Source organism: Bubalus bubalis, chromosome 1, assembly GCF_019923935.1.
Source record: "Bubalus bubalis isolate 160015118507 breed Murrah chromosome 1, NDDB_SH_1, whole genome shotgun sequence".
Lineage (NCBI taxonomy): Eukaryota > Metazoa > Chordata > Mammalia > Artiodactyla > Bovidae > Bubalus > Bubalus bubalis.
In genome coordinates, this window is record NC_059157.1 from 52319120 (window position 1) to 52338469 (window position 19350).

General features: G+C 39.0%; 1 protein-coding gene across 2 annotated transcripts; it reads left to right on the top strand.

Moving 5' to 3' along the window:
- Window positions 1-4416: 4416 nt before the first annotated feature.
- On the top strand, window positions 4417-18217 carry CCT8 (chaperonin containing TCP1 subunit 8). 2 transcript variants are annotated; one of them, XM_006056347.4, is made up of 16 exons: window positions 4417-4592; window positions 6968-7058; window positions 7749-7828; window positions 9381-9530; window positions 10000-10180; window positions 10295-10356; window positions 11247-11384; window positions 12098-12276; window positions 12989-13055; window positions 13132-13219; window positions 13308-13423; window positions 13973-14044; window positions 14125-14289; window positions 14581-14700; window positions 17562-17666; window positions 17989-18217. In XM_006056347.4, exons 1-15 carry the CDS (start codon window positions 4533-4535, stop codon window positions 17652-17654), a joined length of 1662 nt encoding a protein of 553 aa, XP_006056409.3. In that variant the 5' UTR covers window positions 4417-4532; the 3' UTR covers window positions 17655-17666; window positions 17989-18217. The 2 variants fall into 2 exon arrangements, with proteins under 2 accessions (XP_006056409.3, XP_006056410.3); XM_006056348.4 differs by lacking the exon at window positions 17562-17666 and having other exon boundaries at window positions 4420-4592.
- Window positions 18218-19350: the final 1133 nt, after the last annotated feature.

Sequence of the window (19350 nt, forward strand, 5' to 3'; positions counted from 1 at the left end):
TGATTAACTGTGTGTTGTGCTGTGTGTGCTGCGTGTCCAGCTCTTTGCGATCCCATGGACTGTAACCCGCCAGGTTCCTCTGTCCATGGAATTTTTCAGGCAAGAATACTGCAGTGGGTTGCCATTTTCTCCTCCAGGGGATCTTCCCAAACCAGGGATTGAACCCTTGTCTCTTGACTCGTCTGGATTGGCAGGTGGATTCTTTACCACTAGCGCCACCTGGGAAGACTACAATTAAATATACATTTCTTTTTACTTTGCTTGGATCCAGAAAGGCTTTAAGGGAGACGCTAACTACAGCCTAGCCTTGGACAAATTGACTGGACTAGTGATGAAACTCTGAATGTCAGGCACATGCAGAGCTCATTTTCACACAAAACAGCGGCAAAGCTTTCTTTATACTAAAGTCACAGATGATCCTAGTCCACTGGTCAGCATTAAGTGCACCAGGAAGTCGTGTTTCAGCCTAGGCAGCCACAGAAGCTTGTAGTATCCTTGATGAGAATTCAGTCAAACCTGGGGTGGGGGGAGAGTTGTTAGATAGCAATATATTGAATGAACCAGACCCTTTTTTGGGGATGTTTAAGAATGAAACACACAGAGACTCATTCTGAAGGGGGTGGGAAAACTAAAAGACATAGAGAAAAGGATGCCAGCCAAAGCTAAGATGTAGAAAGAAGAAAAATCAGCTGAAAGAGGTAAAGAGAATCAAATGCCAGCTTGGTGGAATGCATAGAAACAGCGATAAACTAAGACATGAGATTGGTAACTCAGAGATACCCTATCTGTATACATGAAAAGTCATCTGGCTCTTAGATATTTGTGAATTTCTTACTTTTTTGTGATTCTTAATAACCACCCCCCCCCCAAGTGATCTCAGCATTTTGTTTCCTTGCAACCTCAGAGCCTAACTCATAGACCACTACTCTCAGAATAGAGGGAAGTGACCTCTCCAGGTTCACCCCATGTGAAAAAGCAGCCTCTAGATGCAAATCAAGTTGGTGACAAATTTACCATTCAGCATGCCCGCATAAAAGTGGCTCCTGGTGACTTGGGGCTTAAGGAATGTCTTCATTTGTTCTTTAACAGACCAGATGTTTGAACAGTTCTTCCTACTGTGGGATCCACAGAATAAATTCCTCAAATGACAGAAAGGTGGTCCAACACCTAAGCTGACAGGGGCTGATCCGATAAGGACAATATGTTCATCAAGGCAAATCTCATCTGATTTATCAGCTAAAGTAATCAGGACAAAAATGTTCCTATGAGCACAGAGAATGCTAGGGACCGAACTGTATCTCCCTGGCCTTTGCAAGCTCCTGAGCAAACCCTCTTGATTGCTTTGTGTTGTTTTCTGGTTTCACAGCATGTAGAGATGACTAGAAACCTCATCTCCCAATTCTTTGGTCTTCTCTTCATAAAAAGGAGCAGGATGTGATGGGCCTTCCCCACCCAACCCCGTGTCCTCAGCCTGACTTTTGTTTGTGGAAAATTTTAGTCAAAGCATAAGTTTAATCAGAGAAATGAGAACATGTGGAAACAGGGAAACAGTCAAAGGAGAACAAATAATAATAATACACTCATTAAGCATAGTCAAGGACCTTTAGTTCTTTCTCTAGCACTGTAGAGAAAATTCTGAGCCATATTTTGTGAACTGTCTTATAGATTCTGAAACTCCTACCAGGTGGAGAAGTTAATTACCCGATGACCAGACTGTAGCCAAGACTGCCACCCATGTGGCAGCCATGGGCTGCCACAATTCCGAGAATTGGCCTCAACACAGTGGAAACCAACCCGCCCTAGAACTGAATATTAATTGTACCTAAAACCACCAAGATGACACTAGTCAGACCACTGCTGACCAACTTGAAGATGACTGTCAGAGCTGACTGTGATGTTTCTGCACGTAGCCCTCTTCTTCTGTCTATAAAAGCTCTTGCCCCACCGGCTGCCAGCGAGGTGAGTCGGCCTTGGGATAGAGGTCCACCCTCCTGCCCACCTGTCAGCATCTGAAATAAAGCAAACTTTCCTTTCCACCAACCTGGCCTGTTTACTGGCTTTTGAGCAGTGAGCAGCCAGACCCCACACCTTTCAGTAACACGCAGACACCCATTTAGCCATTTGATAAGTCTCTGCTTCATGCAATGTTCAGTGATATACGCTGGCAATACAGTGCCTACCTACCAGTTGGGAAAGATTGCAACAAATTTTGTCATAACGAGGATAAGTGCTATGAAGGAGAAGCACAGAAGCTGTGAAAATGACTCACAGGGAATGTCTTGGGAGTCATCAAAGGCTTTCTAACATAAGCGTTTGTTTACTGAAGTAGAACTAACTCAGCCAAAAGGGAGCAGGTGAGCATTCTAGGTAGAGCAGAGCAGAGCCTGAGACCTTGAAGCAGAGGAGGTAAAGCAGACAGGATGAACTATTCAGGCTTCTGTGGCCAGAAGACAGAAAGGAAGGCCAACAGGGCAAAGATACAGGTGCCATAAGCAGGGACCAGGACCCAGCCCCCGAGCCATACTGAGTGTGTTTACTTTTTAGTCTGGGCGAGGAATATTTGGCTAACTATTTGGATCCAGGGAAATTTTGCCCTTGAGCTTTTAATTCCACAATTATGACTACACCATCTACTCCAAGTAACACAAAATGAATTTTTATCTAAAAAGCATTCTTCTTAGCAATTAAATCAATTTAATTCTTGATCAATCACCATACAGAAGATTTTAACTGATTTAATCCTTCCCATTTCCTTTTTAATTTACTAAAATTAATATCAATTTTCAAACTTTGTTATTATTGTTATTTTTATTATTATTTTTGGCAGTGTTGCTAAGGAATGCAGGTTCTTAGTTCCCTAACAGGAATCAAACCCATGCCCCCTGCGGTCAAAGTGGAGTCTTAATCACTGGACTGACAGGCAAGTCCCCAGATCAATGTTTTATTAAAACTTACCATGAAAATTTGATTCATCAATAGTTTTATCCTCAAATTATCTACCACGGTCTCTACCAAGACCTGATACCTTAATCATTATTAAAATTTTATTGTGTCATCTTTAATCTCTTTCAGTTTTGTTGTTGTTGCTGGTTATGTTTATAAGCAATGGTCTCTTTGAGTTAGATGAATTAGTTTTCATTTATTTATTGGCTAAACCATAAGGAAATCTCCTGTTGTCCTTGGACCACCCTTTGAGGATCGCTGAATGTTTCCCAAAAGGTGGTTCACATACAGTTTGTTTGAGATGGCTGGCAAAAATGTTTTTTAATAATTATGCATTTAAGTGCTAATTAGAAAAAGTTATAGTACATGTAACACACTTGATTATTCCTTAAGACACATTAAATCTGTCCCGATTTAAGGAAAATAAATCATTTGCAAGTGTCTGACCAAGGAACAAAAGACAAGCCAAACGTTCTACTCAGTTGTCTATATTTTCTACTAGGAGAGTGGATTACTTGCACTGTGTGAAATTATTCTTTAAAGTATTCTGTCATCATTCGGTCTTTTGAAATTAGTCATGTGCTGATGTGGGATGACACAGAGGTCAGGTTTTAAAGGATTGTGGGAAAGTAAAAGGGGTTTATATTTCCAAGAAAAAGCAGAAAAGGGATTTTCCAGGTGTTCAGTGGTTAAGACATCATGCTTCCACTGCAGGGGGGCGGGGTTCCACTCCTGGTGGGGGAACTAAGATCTCACATGCCTGTGGGGCAGCCAAAAAACAGACGGAAAAGAAAAGGAGGAAAAGAGGAATACAGTTGTCTAACAACGTGCATTTTGCAATCTAATCTGGGTAGAAATCCTAGTTTTAACACTACTAGCGCTGTGTTCTTGTACAAACTACCTTTTGTAAATTGCAAAAGGAAGTAATTAATAAAAGATTGACCACTAGCTAAGATACCGCACATAAAGGAAATAACGGGGCCTGGCACATATGAGCACTCAGTACGTAGTTTTCCTTTCAGCTTTTCATTTATCACCTTCAAGTCCCCAGAGCTGCTACAGGGCCCAAGTCTGAGCGCAAGTTCAACCACAGATTTGGAGGATGAAGGCAGGTGGTCGGACTCGGAAAAAAAGGGGTGCCCAGCTGGCTGATATCGTGGGAAGCTCTGGAAGATTTACACAGAAGCTACTCTTGGAAGGAGTGGCAAAACTCAAGGACAAAACTGACAAAACTCAAAAGTCCCCAGCACAGAGCCTGTGAGTCTAAGCGAAGGGAACAAACCTCCGCCAGCGAGCCACATCCGCCAGGCAGCCTACGCGTGCGTCGGCCGGAAGACAGAAGGTCCAGCCCGATCGAGCCGCCCCATCCATCGACCAGATCGAGAATCGTCAATTCAGTTCTGGCGGCGCGAACTGCTCCTTCTCGCGAGACTTCACAGACTAGGCCGCCGGGGGAAGGGCGGGTCCGGCTGAAGAGAGAGGAGGAGCGTGAGCCGGCCGCACGCTACGTTCCCAGGAAGCTGTGCGCGCTTCTCACTTGCTCCAGGATCTTCTGCGAGGGCGCGTGAACGGCTCCCTGCAGACTGGTCATGGCGCTCCACGTCCCCAAGGCCCCGGGCTTTGCCCAGATGCTCAAGGAGGGAGCGAAGGTAAGAAAAGGAAGAAGGGGGAGTGAGGTGGGAGAGCCGCGGCGGCCGCAGCCAAGAAAAACCTACGAACGGGCCCGGCGTGCCCACCCGACATAGCGGTCGGAGGGAAAGAAGATTCCAGAAAGGGAGGTGTTCTCGGGAGCGCTCGGCCGCCGAGGGCCGCGGGCATTTCGGTTTTTTTTTTTTTTTTTTTTTTAACGAACCCAGGAGAGGGGACAAGCGGCCAGAAACGGCGAGTGGGAGACGAGGCCTCAGGCAGCGTGTTCTGGGCTTTGTAGCCGCACAGGGTGTGAAGGCCGCTCTTTGCATTTTTCCTCCGTCAGTAAAACGGGAGTGAGGAGGCTCTCCTTTGCCGGGCGCGAAGTAGGTGAAATAACGTAGGTGAAGTTGCTTTGAGTACTGCGAAACGGCTCCAGGAGCGGGTGGTCCGGGGAGGAGAGGGACGAGGCAACTCTTGCAAATGAGAAACGGCGGGCTCCCCATTTAGTTCGCAGAAATAGTGCATTGTAATAGGATAAACCTTAGTTACAATCCCCGTGGGTTCTGGTCTGAACTTAGCCAGCTTGAGGTAAAACTTAATCCTCTGGGTCTTACTTTCCTCATCTTTTAGTTGGGGAGATTGGACAGAAATAGTTGTAACCAACAGAGTAAGGGACCCCCTGACCTAAGTAAAGCTTCTGTTTTATGGCTAGATCTTGAAAGTAATTTCAACAGCATTTTTTTTTTAATGTCTTAGACACACTATTGTAAGTCTGTCTCTTATGTTCAAATAGTTGTGTTCCCTTTGTCCCCCGGACTTTCTGTGCTTAAAGGAATGTAGGTAGTGTGGTTCCCTTTGTGGTAACAGTTGGAGGAAGCTAGGTTTCTTGTTGGCAAGGATGCACTTTGGGGATAACGTGACTCTAGTAGGTAAGGAGGTTTACTGTAAGTATTGGTGAAAGAGCTTTGCTGAAAATGACATGAACTCACTTTTATTAAAAGGCTGGGAAGTGTCCATATTTTTTTTTTCTTCTGAGGCAGAAATAACTGACCAAATAAGCAAAAGGATAATTTCAAATAATGATAAAGGAAATTGAAAGTGCGCCTCTAAAAAAAATTTAAAAGGGAAAGTTTGGGGTAGAACAATAAATAAGATGTTAAGGAAAGAACTCTCAGCTCTGTGCTTAGTGGCCAAGATTAAAGGCAGAAATGTTTCAGGCCAAGGGACCAGTAAGGGACCAAACTCAGTGAGGATGAAGTGAGTTTGACTGTTAAAACAGTAAGAAAAAAGATGAGACTGAAGCTTAGCAAGGGAAGACAAGAATGGTAAGAGATGAAATTAGAAGAGTTGTTGGCAAGGATTAGAGGGTGTAGGACCTTGTAGCCTTTACAGGGGATTTACATTTTATCCTCAGAGTGAGGGGAAGTCAATGAACTGTTGAGTAGGATCTGATTTATGATCAGAGTGGCTGTTCCTCAGAGAATGGGAGTGAGGGAAAAAAGGAGAGTATAAGGCAGTTTTGTCTGTCTGCTGTGATGGAAATGTTCTGTATCAGCATTATCCAGTGTGGTATCCACTAGTCACATGTAGGTACTGGGCAATTGAACTGTGTCTAGTGCAATTGTGGGACTGAGTTTTTAATTACTTAAATTTTAAATAACCACTTGTGGCAAGTGCCTACTCTTGTCAGGCAAAGCGGCTCTAAAAAAATGTTGACATGAACAGTAGGCTCTTGAAATTTATCTGAGACTCACAAGTAAATCCCATGTCTAAAAGAAGTGCATTGTAAAACTTGAAAATTTGAGTACTGTGAGCAGTTCAGTTTTCAGTATATACATGCTGGAATTAATATGTACAAACGAGCAGTTTGTTTCAGTTCAAATAAGAATTCAAAATCTGTATGCTTTAGTTCTAAAAATGTATAAGGCAAATACGTTAATTCCCTTTGAACATAGACCTGTTGACTCTACAATGCTCAGATTTTATCACATTCATACCACATTTCAGCTTTTAGAAAGAATTGGTAGACTCTGGAAAGGTATTTTTATCTGCAATGGTTCATATGCTTTCTCTAATCAGTCTTAGCACTCTTCTCTGCACTTTTCACTACACTTGAAAAAAATTAGGCTTTATGTTTTGATGTGTAAGTAGGTACCCATGGTCCCTAAAAATGTCATGCTTTATTCATTCAATTTGTGGACAAATCTATGGATCATAGATTATGATGGTATCTGTGGTATCATAGGAACACCATACACCATGCTTTACGTACATAAATTTTGCTTGATAATATCAACAGTCTTTTGAGACAGGTACTATTATATTACTCCCATTTTAAAGATGAAGAAATTATTGAGATTCACTGTCCTGCCTAATCAGAAGTTTTCTTCTACAGCATTTTTCAGGATTAGAAGAGGCTGTGTACAGGAACATACAGGCTTGCAAGGAGCTGGCCCAAACAACTCGTACAGCGTATGGACCAAATGGTAATTTCTAAATTCATGTTTTAAAAAATACAGTACTATAATAGAATTTTGTGTAGTAGTTCTTTGAGACTTGTTTGAGGATATTAAATGTAAATTGACAGTTTTAGCCATAATACAGTATGGTGTTGAAAACTATTTCACAGTTCAGTAACTTTTGTACAGTTTTCCTAATCTTTAATCAGCAGTTCAGATCTTTTTAGAAAAGTAGGAATCAAAATGTTACTTTTTGTCTTACTGAGAGGATAGAAAAGTTATGGTGCTTTCACCTTTGAGGTAGTACCTAGTGTTCATTGTTAGAGCTGTGGATCAGTTCTCTTATGTAAAATGACATAATTTAAGGGAGAAAAATTCTCTCTTGCTTCCCACCATCAACTGAATTAATTGATACAAATTTATGGAATAAGCAAAACAAATATACTTTCAAGTAAATAATTTTAGTCTTTGTACATGTCAATATAATTTGAATTGATTGAACAAAAATATGATGAAATTGGCAGGAAAGAAATAATATAGGTGTGCAGGCAGGGGAAGCCATTGGGTTGTGGCTTTAAGCATAGGTAATATGTTTTGAATTCTTACAAAGTTATTTCAGAGAATGGATAGCAAATTTGTGTTTCTTCACTGGATTTTCTTTGGTGTCTGGAGAAGGGTTTGAGTGATGATGGATTTCTTTTTCTAACTATTTTTGAGGAATGAACAAAATGGTTATCAACCACCTGGAGAAATTGTTTGTGACAAATGATGCAGCGACTATTTTAAGAGAGCTAGAAGTAAGTTATTTCTTTTAAAAACCCAAGAAATGTTTTGATGATGTCAAAAATTCAGTGTATTCTAACATCGAATAACCTTTATTTCATTCACATTGGATAATAAGGGTTTTTTTTAATTCCCAACTTGAAAATTCATTATATAGATATTCCTAATTATAGAGAATCTTCTTTATGTTTAACATCTTTGCTCCTGTTAAAATCTCCTATTATTTATGGAGAGGTTGGTTGTGATAAAATATACATATGTATTTGCCGATAATATCAAATTGAATGTTGTCTTTAGAGTGTGACACTAAAGTGAAGTATTCTATAATGTAGAAACTGCTGATATTTTAAGATGGGTTTGTTTTAATTGTGTTTGTGAAATTAAATCAGTTGGTGGAATTTTGTTCACTTACAGTTTTGATGGTATAGAGTCTGTAGAATAGATAACTGCCAGCGGGTTTATGAGGACAGTCTGGCGCCTGATCACACATGGAGAACCACTCCTCAGCCAGCTGCTGATTGAAGGATATGTTCAGTCTTAGGGAATTTTTCTTAAAGCACCAGGATTAATTCTTTAGTCAGAACTCCATAGATAAGTTAATGTTTCTCCAGCTTCTTAAATAATGATATGAGAGTGTCACTGGCTCAGTTGTATCCGACTCTTTGCGACCCCATGGACTATAGCCCACCAGGCTCCTCTGTCCATGGGATTCTTCAAGCGGGAATACTGGAGTGGGTTGCCATACCCTTCCCCAAGGGATCTTCCCAACCCAGGGATCGAACCTGGGTCTCCCACATGGCAGGCAGATTTCTTTACCATCTGAGCCACAAGGGAAGCGCAAATAATAATATAGTGTTAAAATAATAATATTGAACAAACAGATGGACGAGGTATTTGTAGAGGGACTTGTCATATGAAGGTTAACATTGTACTCCATGATGTTCTCAGGAGTTATTTAAGTATGATGGGGATAGTGTCTTCATAATAAACCAGTGTCAGCTGTTTAGTTTTCTCAGTGCTGTCGGTTGTCACTCCTTGCTTATTTCTTTAAAAAGCTTCTTAAATTCTAGGGAAGGACCACTTAAAATTTTGATACACTTCAAGAAATATTTTATATTTTTCTTTTTTTAGACCATAATTGATAACCCCTTTCAATGAGGAGATACATAAATATTGAGACTTATCACCAAGCTAAATGACATCTACTTTAGCACCCCTTAAGCCTTTTTTTTAAAAGTGCCTTAGGTTGGAATTACTTTTTTAATTTAGTGAACCTGTAATAGTGTTAGGAACCTTATGTATACAGTGTACATACTGAGTGACTGACCGTTGAAAGAAAGTGCCCTGCGAAGTTACTGTCATTTATGGTGGTGCATTCGTGCTGATGGGTATAAGGGGACCTGGATTGTCTTCTTGTGACCACACTATAGGTGAGATCAGAAGAGTTACTTCACCCATAGGAGATTGGAGTCTGTTAGTTTAAGAAGAAATGGAAAGGAAAATTTTCATATTACTCTAAGGGTCAAATGTTTAACTTACTATTTAAATTCGAACCCCTTCTACCAGGTACAGCATCCTGCTGCAAAAATGATTGTAATGGCCTCTCACATGCAAGAGCAAGAGGTTGGAGATGGCACAAACTTTGTTCTGGTTTTTGCTGGAGCTCTTCTGGAATTAGCTGAAGAGCTTCTCAGACTTGGCCTGTCAGTTTCAGAGGTGACTGTCCATTTTATAACCTACCCCTGTTTCAAATTTGCTTGTGTATGTATACCTACTGTTTGAAACTTAAGTCAGTACTATAGGAATAGCTAGTACTGTGCACTTTTCTCTGTGTCAGGGTTTGTAGTACATGTGCTTCCCATGCAATGTCTCATTCTGTCCTTACAAGAACCCTGTGAGTGGGGCCTATTAAAAGTAATCCCAATTTGTTTCAGATAAGTAAAGTGAGCCTTAAGTTAGAAAAACCTTGCTCGAGTAGCTAATAATGGCATTTGGGGTTCAAATGTGGGCTGTCACCAAAGCCTGTGCTCTTAAATAGTAGGCTTTGCCATGAATGTTACTCTGGGAGCGTGCTTTGTCTTTTTCTATTGAAAATACCGTATCCATTGGGTTACCAAAATGAGATACTTTAAGACACGTCAAAATTATGTCCTTTGAGGAAGTATTTTTGCTCTTTACATTTAAGGTCATTGAAGGTTATGAAATAGCCTGCAAAAAAGCTCATGAGATTCTTCCTGACTTGGTATGTTGTTCTGCAAAAAATCTACGGGATGTTGATGAAGTGTCGTCTCTACTTCATACCTCTGTAATGAGTAAACAATATGGTAATGAAGTGTTTCTGGCCAAGCTTATAGCTCAGGCATGTGGTGAGTATATATCAGTAAATGAAAAAAATCCAAAATTAAAATGTTTTCATGTGGCTAAGATATTTTCTCTGTTTTCCCAATATATCTTTTGATATGTCTTTGTTTTCTTAACAGTATCCATTTTTCCTGACTCTGGCCATTTCAATGTTGATAACATCAGAGTTTGTAAGATTCTGGTAAGTTTAGAAACGCATCAGTGTTACCTAGATAGGTCTTTTTTCCTCCTCCTGCCCCTCCCCCAAAACTATTAATCTAAATTTTACCTTGTAAGTTTTAGACACTTAAGACTTCCTGGCTTCATTTAAGATTTTGATATTGCTAGATTGTAATACTTTGAATTTAAAAGGATATCAACATACTCTTGTCATCACTTAACAGTTGGAAGGTTTAGTGCATAAACAAAATACTAATATTTGTATTCTTCATATATGCTGACTTATAAAAATGAGCTTAGAAGGAAATTTTGAATGTGGTTCAAGTTTTTCTGTTGCTCTATAATAAAATTCATACTTTTAATATCTAAAAGGTATATACTTGATAAAAATTGTGATTGATACAGTAAAACCTGTAACTATTGGTTTTACACATTGACATGTGATTGTTAACATAGTCAAATTTAACTTACATAAAAGTACATGCGCTAGCTGTGTCTGTGATATACATGCTGTGTGTTCTGACCATCTATGCACTGCCTCCCCTTCTCTGTTACCTGGTGTGCGTGTAAAATCAGAAACTTGGCGTTGATCCCTGTTCTGTCCCTGTCACTGACAGTCCAGCCTGGTATATTGGTGCTGAGTGAATGAATGGCTTTGAGCAGTTGTTCTTTGATTTTTCCCCAAGTATACTGCAGGATCCCGGTCCGTAACTGTGGCTCATTGCCACAGTGATCCCTACAATGGACAGACTGCTGTGCTTTACTGTCCACCACTGTATCATCCCCGAGAGTCCCTGCCTTGCTGTAGTACATTATTTAGTAATGAATATTTTTGGTACATGCAGAAGCAGTCAATTAGCCCTGATGTTATTTTCACGAAATCATTGATGATTTTGATATCTAACTCCTCAGGGCTCTGGTGTGCATTCCTCTTCAGTACTGCATGGCATGGTTTTTAAGAAGGAGACTGAAGGTGATGTAACATCTGTCAAAGATGCAAAAATAGCAGTGTACTCTTGTCCTTTTGATGGCATGATAACAGAAACTAAGGTATGTAGATTTCAGAATCTTGAAGGTAAAAATTTGGGCTTCCTTTTCAGTAGCATTGAGGTGGAGTTTGCTCTTAATCCAGTGAATATGGCATTCACCAGGTTAAATGTTCAATGAAAAAATGAGTATTTGTGTGCTGTTCATTGCAATTTTTTAAATAACGTTGAAATTCTGGAGCATCCTGAAACAAAAATAGGCTAACATAATTTGAAGTTAGTAACAGTTATAATTGGGAGTTTGTATTTGAAAATACATAGTAAGTCTGAAGTTTATAAGTCACTATTGATTTCATCCCTGCAATTCTTGAGATCTTGAGCAGTTGGTGGCTTTTAAAATTACACAGGTTTGGGGTGGGATGGGCCTGGTCATTTAGTCCACATTTTAGAGGAAGTTTGAGAATCACAGTGTTGTTTCAGTACACTAGTTGACATCAGAAGACAGATGTCAGGACACCTGCTTGATCTCTCATAGTATAGTTTCTCTAATTTTTCCATGAAAAGTGCCTGTCAGAGAGCAAATATATTAGTGCTGAGTGTGGCGGAGGGAGAGGTTGTTGGTCTAGGAGCAAGCTGCATTTCTGTTAGTTTAGTACAGATTTTGTATTCTGTTTCATAATATGTGCATGTTTAAATTGTTTCTTTAATGTTATTCTGTGACTTTGAACACCATAGTGATGAAATGGTTTTAAAGAAAATCTTTGCTTATTTTGCTAGGGAACAGTGTTGATAAAGAGTGCTGAAGAATTGATGAATTTTAGTAAGGGAGAAGAAAATCTCATGGAAGCGCAAGTCAAAGCTATTGCTGATACTGGTGCAAATGTCGTAGTAACAGGTGGCAGAGTGGCAGACATGGCTCTTCACTATGCAAACAAATACAATATCATGTTGGTGAGGTAAGAGAGGACTGCATTCTGTTATTCCAGATGGTAAATGACTTTGGGTGGTGAAACAACAAATAAATTCAGCACACCATAAAGACTGTTAAGCATGTTAAAAGGGGGGAGTATGAGGTATTAGATAATGTAGAAGTGGACTTCACTTGGTCTAGGGGAATAGGAAATATCTCTGAGAAAACCTACCTTTAGACTGAGAGCTGAAGGACCAGTTAACAGATGTTAATTGAAGAGAGCAAGGGAAGAGTGTTCCAGGCAAGAGGAAGAGCTTAAGAGACCAGACACAAATCTGGTACACACTGTTAGCTAGAGTGTGGGGTTAGGAACAAACTTTGTTTATGGATTACAGTGGACAACTTAACCGTTCCCACCTTTCTTAATATAATGGGCAGAGGAAATCACTGTTCTCTTTCTCACAGAACATTCAGTTGCTCAAAGTAAAGCATAAGTTTTCTGTGTGCCAGGGCTTCCTTTGTGTTTTACAACTACAAACCCTTGACATCCTAAGGAGACTTGAAAACTTTCTCAATTCTAGAATAATTCCATAAACATAAGTGGCTGGATTGCACAGTGCAGTCCAAACCTGTTCTGAGCTTGAACCTTCATGGAAGAAAGAAGGTGTCTTGAGGCCCTATGAACAGTTTCCTGTTTAATCTCTGGTGTTTTACTATGGTATCTCCTTCTATTAAGGTGTTTGTTTTGTTTTTTAAAGGCTGAACTCAAAATGGGATCTCAGAAGATTATGCAAAACAGTTGGTGCTACAGCTCTTCCTAGATTGGTATGTATTTGGGGCACTATTAAAAGATAGTTGAACCTATTTAGATTATTTTATTACAAGAATCATTTTCTCACAGAATCCTCCTGTCCTTGAAGAAATGGGGCATTGTGACAGTGTTTACCTGTCAGAGGTGGGAGATACACAAGTGGTTGTGTTTAAGCATGGTGAGTAGTCATGGTAAAATGTACATATTTAATGTGTAGGGAGTTCATTTTCTTTTACTAATCTAATACATATTTAATTTATTGACAGAAAAGGAAGATGGTGCCATTTCTACCATAGTGCTTCGAGGCTCTACAGACAACCTGATGGATGATATAGAGAGGGCAGTAGATGATGGTGTTAATACTTTCAAAGTTCTAACAAGGGTCAGTATTAGCATTCATCATAACTTAGTAATTTTAAGTCCTCAAAAACACAGTTGGCAGAGTCCTAAACATCCTGAGAACTTCAAAATGAAAAACATGAGTGGCTTGTGTAAAGCACAGCACCTTTTCCCTTAAGACTCCATTTAAGTGTTTGTTGCTGATGAATTTTCTAAAATGGAATATGAAAAGGAGTAGCTAATCAAGGCTTCCTTTTTTAACTGTCTTTTAAAAGAGTTTATGGTGGTTTTTCTTCCATTGCACTTCAGCTTCTATTCAGTAAATTATTGGTGCTGGATCTTTGAAAATGTAGATAACTGCACAGTGTTGTTCCCATTCTTCACTTTGATTCTTCTTTTTCGTATGCCAGACCCTACGGTGAGGTAAGATAGCTTGTCCAGACCACTCCATTGTTTAATTGGAATTCAAGTTTTATAAAATTTGTAATTGAATCAGATTTAACCCTCTAAGTCTGGTGGAGTGCTGGAATCTGAAAAGATTTAGGAGACTGGACATTGCTTCTTGGTGACTTTTTTTAACCATATCTTATAGGATAAACGTCTTGTACCTGGAGGTGGAGCAACAGAAATTGAATTAGCCAAACAGATCACATCGTATGGAGAGGTACATGGCTTTCTGTGTATAAACTGACTGTCTTGTTTTTGTTTGAATAAAATTGAGTAATGAGTACATTTTTGTTTTAGACGTGCCCTGGACTTGAACAGTATGCCATTAAGAAGTTTGCCGAGGCATTTGAAGCTATTCCCCGGGCACTGGCAGAAAACTCTGGAGTTAAGGCCAATGAAGTAATCTCTAAACTCTATGCAGTACATCAAGAAGGAAATAAAAACGTTGGATTAGATATTGAGGTATTCGGGAGAAAAAAAAGTGAACTTTATTTTGTGAATGTACAATGTAAAAATAGACATTAAAAGGAAAATCAGAAAATGTTCTGATTTGTGAGCACAGGATTTTCTTAACAGCCTTTTCAGTTTGTCTGATAGAGAATTTAGTTATCCTGCTTTATTGTGTACATAGGGTAGTACTTTGCCTAGCTCTTATTCTAGTTTTATTTAAGTAGCCATGTTTCTGTTATTAAATATAAATATTTTCACATAAAGCTTTAGAATGAAAGCATAAAAACAGTTCTGTGTTGACAGGCTGAAGTTCCTGCTGTAAAGGACATGTTGGAAGCTGGTGTTCTAGATACTTACCTGGGAAAATACTGGGCTATTAAACTGGCTACTAATGCTGCTGTCACTGTTCTCCGAGTGGATCAGGTGAGTCAGAAATGAAATATTGATCTTTAAAAATAATAATTTTTATGTAGTTCAAAGTATATGTTAATGGGACTAAAACATGAAAATATATTCTCTTTCTATTCAAAGTAAAGTACTCTTCCTTCCCCCCAAAAAAGTTTTTCTGTTATACATTGTATTGAAATTATTGATTCAGCTAACTTAAAATTATTTTTCCAATGAAAGACTCCTTTGCCACTTGGGAACTGAAACGAGTAAAATAAATCTCATTTAGATTCATAGTTTTCAAGACTTTTTATCTTAAAACCCTTTTTAAGAGAGGAAATTCCATATGGAATATGGAAGGGTCATAAAACCCTGAAGCAGACATTACAGACTACAGTATTCTCTCCCTTGTTTGCAGTTTTGCTTTCTGTGGTTTCATTTTACCCACAAGTCATCTGTTATGCCAGACTACTGTATGGAAAATTCTAGAAAAATGTAATTCATATATTTCAGATTGCACGCCGTTATCAGTAGCATGATGAAAAATCTCATGCTGTCCTGCTCCAGGACATGAACTGTCCCTTCATCCAGCATATCCACGCTGTGTACACTGTCTCTTAGCCATTTCAGTGATCAGATCAACATATTTTATTTCCTGGTCCCAAAGTTGGAGAAGGAAATGGCAACGCACTCCAGGATTCTTGCCTGGAGAATCCCGTGGGCAGAAGAGCCTGGTGGATTACAGTCCATGGGGTCGCAGAGAGTCAGACATGACTGAAGTGATTTAGCACACAGTCCCAAAGTAGAGGAGTAGTGATGCTGCCAACTTGAATACACTCTTACTGTACCTGATTGATAAACTTGTAAGGGTGAGAAAAAGCAGGGTGTTGTTATGTATAGGGTTCTTACTGTGCTGTTTCAGGCGTCCGCTCAGGTTCTTGGAAGGTCTGGACCACTATCTGTACTACCATCAAGGAAATGTGAAGATGACAGGGCCGGCCTGGTGGTTAAGAGCATTCTTCTGTGACAGATGTTGTCTTGGGGGTTTTAAGGTCCTCAGGTGTTAAAATTATCATAGTATTTCTGCTAATATTTTTGAGGAATTAGGCAAAGAAGAAAAGGAGTGAAGACTATTTCGAATTGAGTTAAATCAGAAAACACAATTTTTCAAAAGTGTTTTCTAGTAGACTTAATGAAATTTATTTTTTCTAGAATTCTAGGAGTGATTATTAACCAATGAATAATTTTTAAATAATGAGTTGAAAATTTTAATTGCTAGAGCCATAGTGTAAATCCATTAAATGAAAATCATGCCAAATTAATCTTGGGAGAAGCAAATTTTAGGTAGAAATGGAAAGGAAATAGAGTTTTACATAGAAATGGAAAGGAGATGGGACTTACTCTAAGCAAGGACCAGTTGGTTGTAATTATAGCAAAACAGATTTCACTTCGGTAAAGAACTCTTTCCTATGTGAGATGATCAGAAATGGAACTGGATATCCATGGACTGGATTTAGTAACTGCATTTTTACGTCAGTGCATCATACAGTTTTTAGGAAAAAAATGGTTTTGGAGTTTGTAAGCAGAGATAATGGGGGCCCCAAGAAAAAGTAGAAGGGGACAGGAGAAGCTAGATAGACTGAAGCATGAGATAAGCAGAAAGTCTCACAGTAAAAGTTTCTAAGGAATATTTTGCATGCCAGTTAGCCAAGCAAGACAGTAGTATTAATAACAAGTGCCTTTCTCACACAGGTACTTATGATTTGGGGGTTTAACCTAGGAAGGTTGTGTTACCTTTTACCCTAAGGGAGGATGTTCATTGTTTTTGCCGTTAGCACTCTACATACATCTTGAGGAACCCATCCAACTGTAATGAGCTTGTACTCTTCAGTATAGTTGTACCTAATTTTGCATAGTATGGATTTTAGAAAAGAAAAGTTTTCAGCATTGGACAGTGTAGTAGGGCCAGATTAGTGTTTGTTCAGGTGTTTAATTCACTAGTTCTCAAATTGTTCCCTAATCCATAGTATCCTCATCACCTCACAACTTGTTAAAAATACAAATTCCCAGATCCACTGAATCAGAAACTCTGAAAAGAGGCCCATCAGTCTGTTTTCTTAACTGAAGTATACTTAGGTTCTAAAATTATACTTACTGCTTTTAATACAATCTGAATTTATCCCCAGTAGTTATAAGGGCTTCCCTTGTAGCTCAGTAGGTAAAGAATCTGCCTGCAGTGCAGAAGACCCAGGTTCAATCCCTGGGTTGGGAAGATCCCCTGGAGAAGGAAATGGCAAGCCACTCCAGTATCCTTGCCTGGAAAATCTCATGGATAGAGGAGCCTGATGGGCTGCAGTCCATGGGGTTGCAAAGAGTTGGACATGACTGAGCAACTAACACTTAACTCACTGGTAAAATGTTATTGCAGGAATTTCAAGTTCTTCATGAAAGCAGCTTCTAAAAAGGGGTGGGGACTCCATTGAAGGTGGTAGTGAAGATATGATTTGTGTTGCATGAGACTCAAGCTAAATTCCTTTATTTATATATATCTCTCTTTCTCTCAGGGTTTTAGAAGTTCTACTCTGTGGAAAGCCAACTAACTAACTTCTACCAAATTCATTTAAGCCCAAAGCTGCAACCACCACCTTTTTTCTGCCCAAACATAAATCCTTTAAAAACACTAGATGGTTATACTTATAAAATGGTGGGTTAGTGCATTTACTTATAAAATGGTGGGTTAGTGCATTCTAGATAAATGAGGCTTCTGGCGTGTTTCTAGGCAGCTAGGTGCTAGGACTTTTGTTTATGAACACAATTCTTGTACTTGAAGGTTACTAGGAAATACCATTGTTGAACTTTAATATATATATATATATTTTACCTATCGACCACTTTAGATTATAATGGCAAAACTGGCAGGTGGACCTAAAGCTCCTAAACCACAAGGAAATTGGGATAAAGATGGTTGGCAAGATGAATCTCATATATAAATAGCAAATCAGGTGCCAAACTGATTGATGACAGTGATGCATGCAGATGTTGCTCACATTCCGCACATTGGGTTGTTGAAATGCATGTCTTAGAAGGCCTCCCGCTAATGAATGTGAATTTTGTTGAATGTGAATTTTGTCGCTGTTAATGTCCACAAAACAGAAAGCTCACCTGCTGGATGATAACCAACATTACGCTAGTGTTCCATATGCAATGTAATAACAGATTGCTCATTGGTGATGATTGCTTAATAACAAAGCAGGCTCAGAAAAATATTCTCTTCATTCTAAAGCTTGAGTTTGTAAGTGTACTCTTGTGAATTTTGTTTTGCAGATCATCATGGCAAAACCAGCGGGTGGGCCCAAGCCTCCAAGTGGGAAGAAAGACTGGGATGAAGACCAAAATGACTGAATGGTTTCATTTTACTGTAGGTGAAGGTTGTATTTGTAGTAGTACTATAGGAATTGCCTGATGTTTTCATATTCTCCTTAAATTAAGAAGTGTTTTGTGTTTGTATCTTGTATCCTTAAATGGATGATGCAATAAACATATTACTATCGAAGCCTCTTTGTCTGAGGACCACTGTTCTTAGATCTTGATGACCTGTTTTGTCTCAGCCTTGTTAATGAAAAACTGGCACTTAAGGGAAGTCACCCAAGTTATCAGGGGGTCTGTTTGCAGTATAAATCTGGCCTGCTCTTTGTCTTTTTATGTAAGTTTTATTGGAACACAGATGTGATCAGGTATTTACATCCTGTCTATGACTGCTTTCTACAAGGGAAAGGCAGAGTTGGAGACTTATGACAGAGACGAAGTGGCTTGCAAGGCCTCTGAGACATTTACTAATTATAGGAAGTGCTCTATAGGAAGTCTGTCAATCCCTGGACTAGATTTTTAGTATTTTTTCACAGCTCAGAAAATCCCTAAGACAAGTAACTTGTTTCACTAGCACTGAATGATGTGTTGAATGGATGACTTAAAATACTTATATTTTAGCAGCAGAGAACAAAAGATACTTAAAATGCAACTGAAAATATGCTTCTTGACGTATAAACTAAGCAAGTCAATTTTTATACCATGGAGGTTTGAAAAAAGCAAAGAACACTGTAAAAAGTAAACTTACTTTACAGAACATGTGCTACTATGTGTTGGTTATATGAGGTCACTGAATAACACTTTTATACTTTTTTTGGCATTTCAAAGGAATTTAGATGCAATATGGCTGACTGGGCCTTATATAAACTCATCAAAAGAAATTCTAATAGAGAACCTTACAGGAAATTCAGACAGTTTTGGTGTTCTTAAGGCTCTATGGGTTGTATGTGCCTTGGAAACTGGCTTGAGTTCAACCAACACCCCAGCGTATGCATACTGCTTGGCATCAGAAGAACTACATGTATGTTACTGCCAAATCAAATATCCTATGGTTATAAAATTAATAGTTTTCATTTTAACTAACACACTTCAAATTTTGTTAGCCAGTCTGGAACTTTTTTTAATGTTTTCTAGTAGTGTATGTCAGTACAACTTACTGATAAAGCAAATTTTGGGGGTAATTAATTTTATTGATGTGTTGCAAACCACCACGCAGACATATATTATTGAGCACTAAAGTAATTCAGAATCCTTTCCAGAAATTGGAAGCAGGGATAAAAACCACTGTGACAACACAAAACCACTAAATTTTTAGGTATT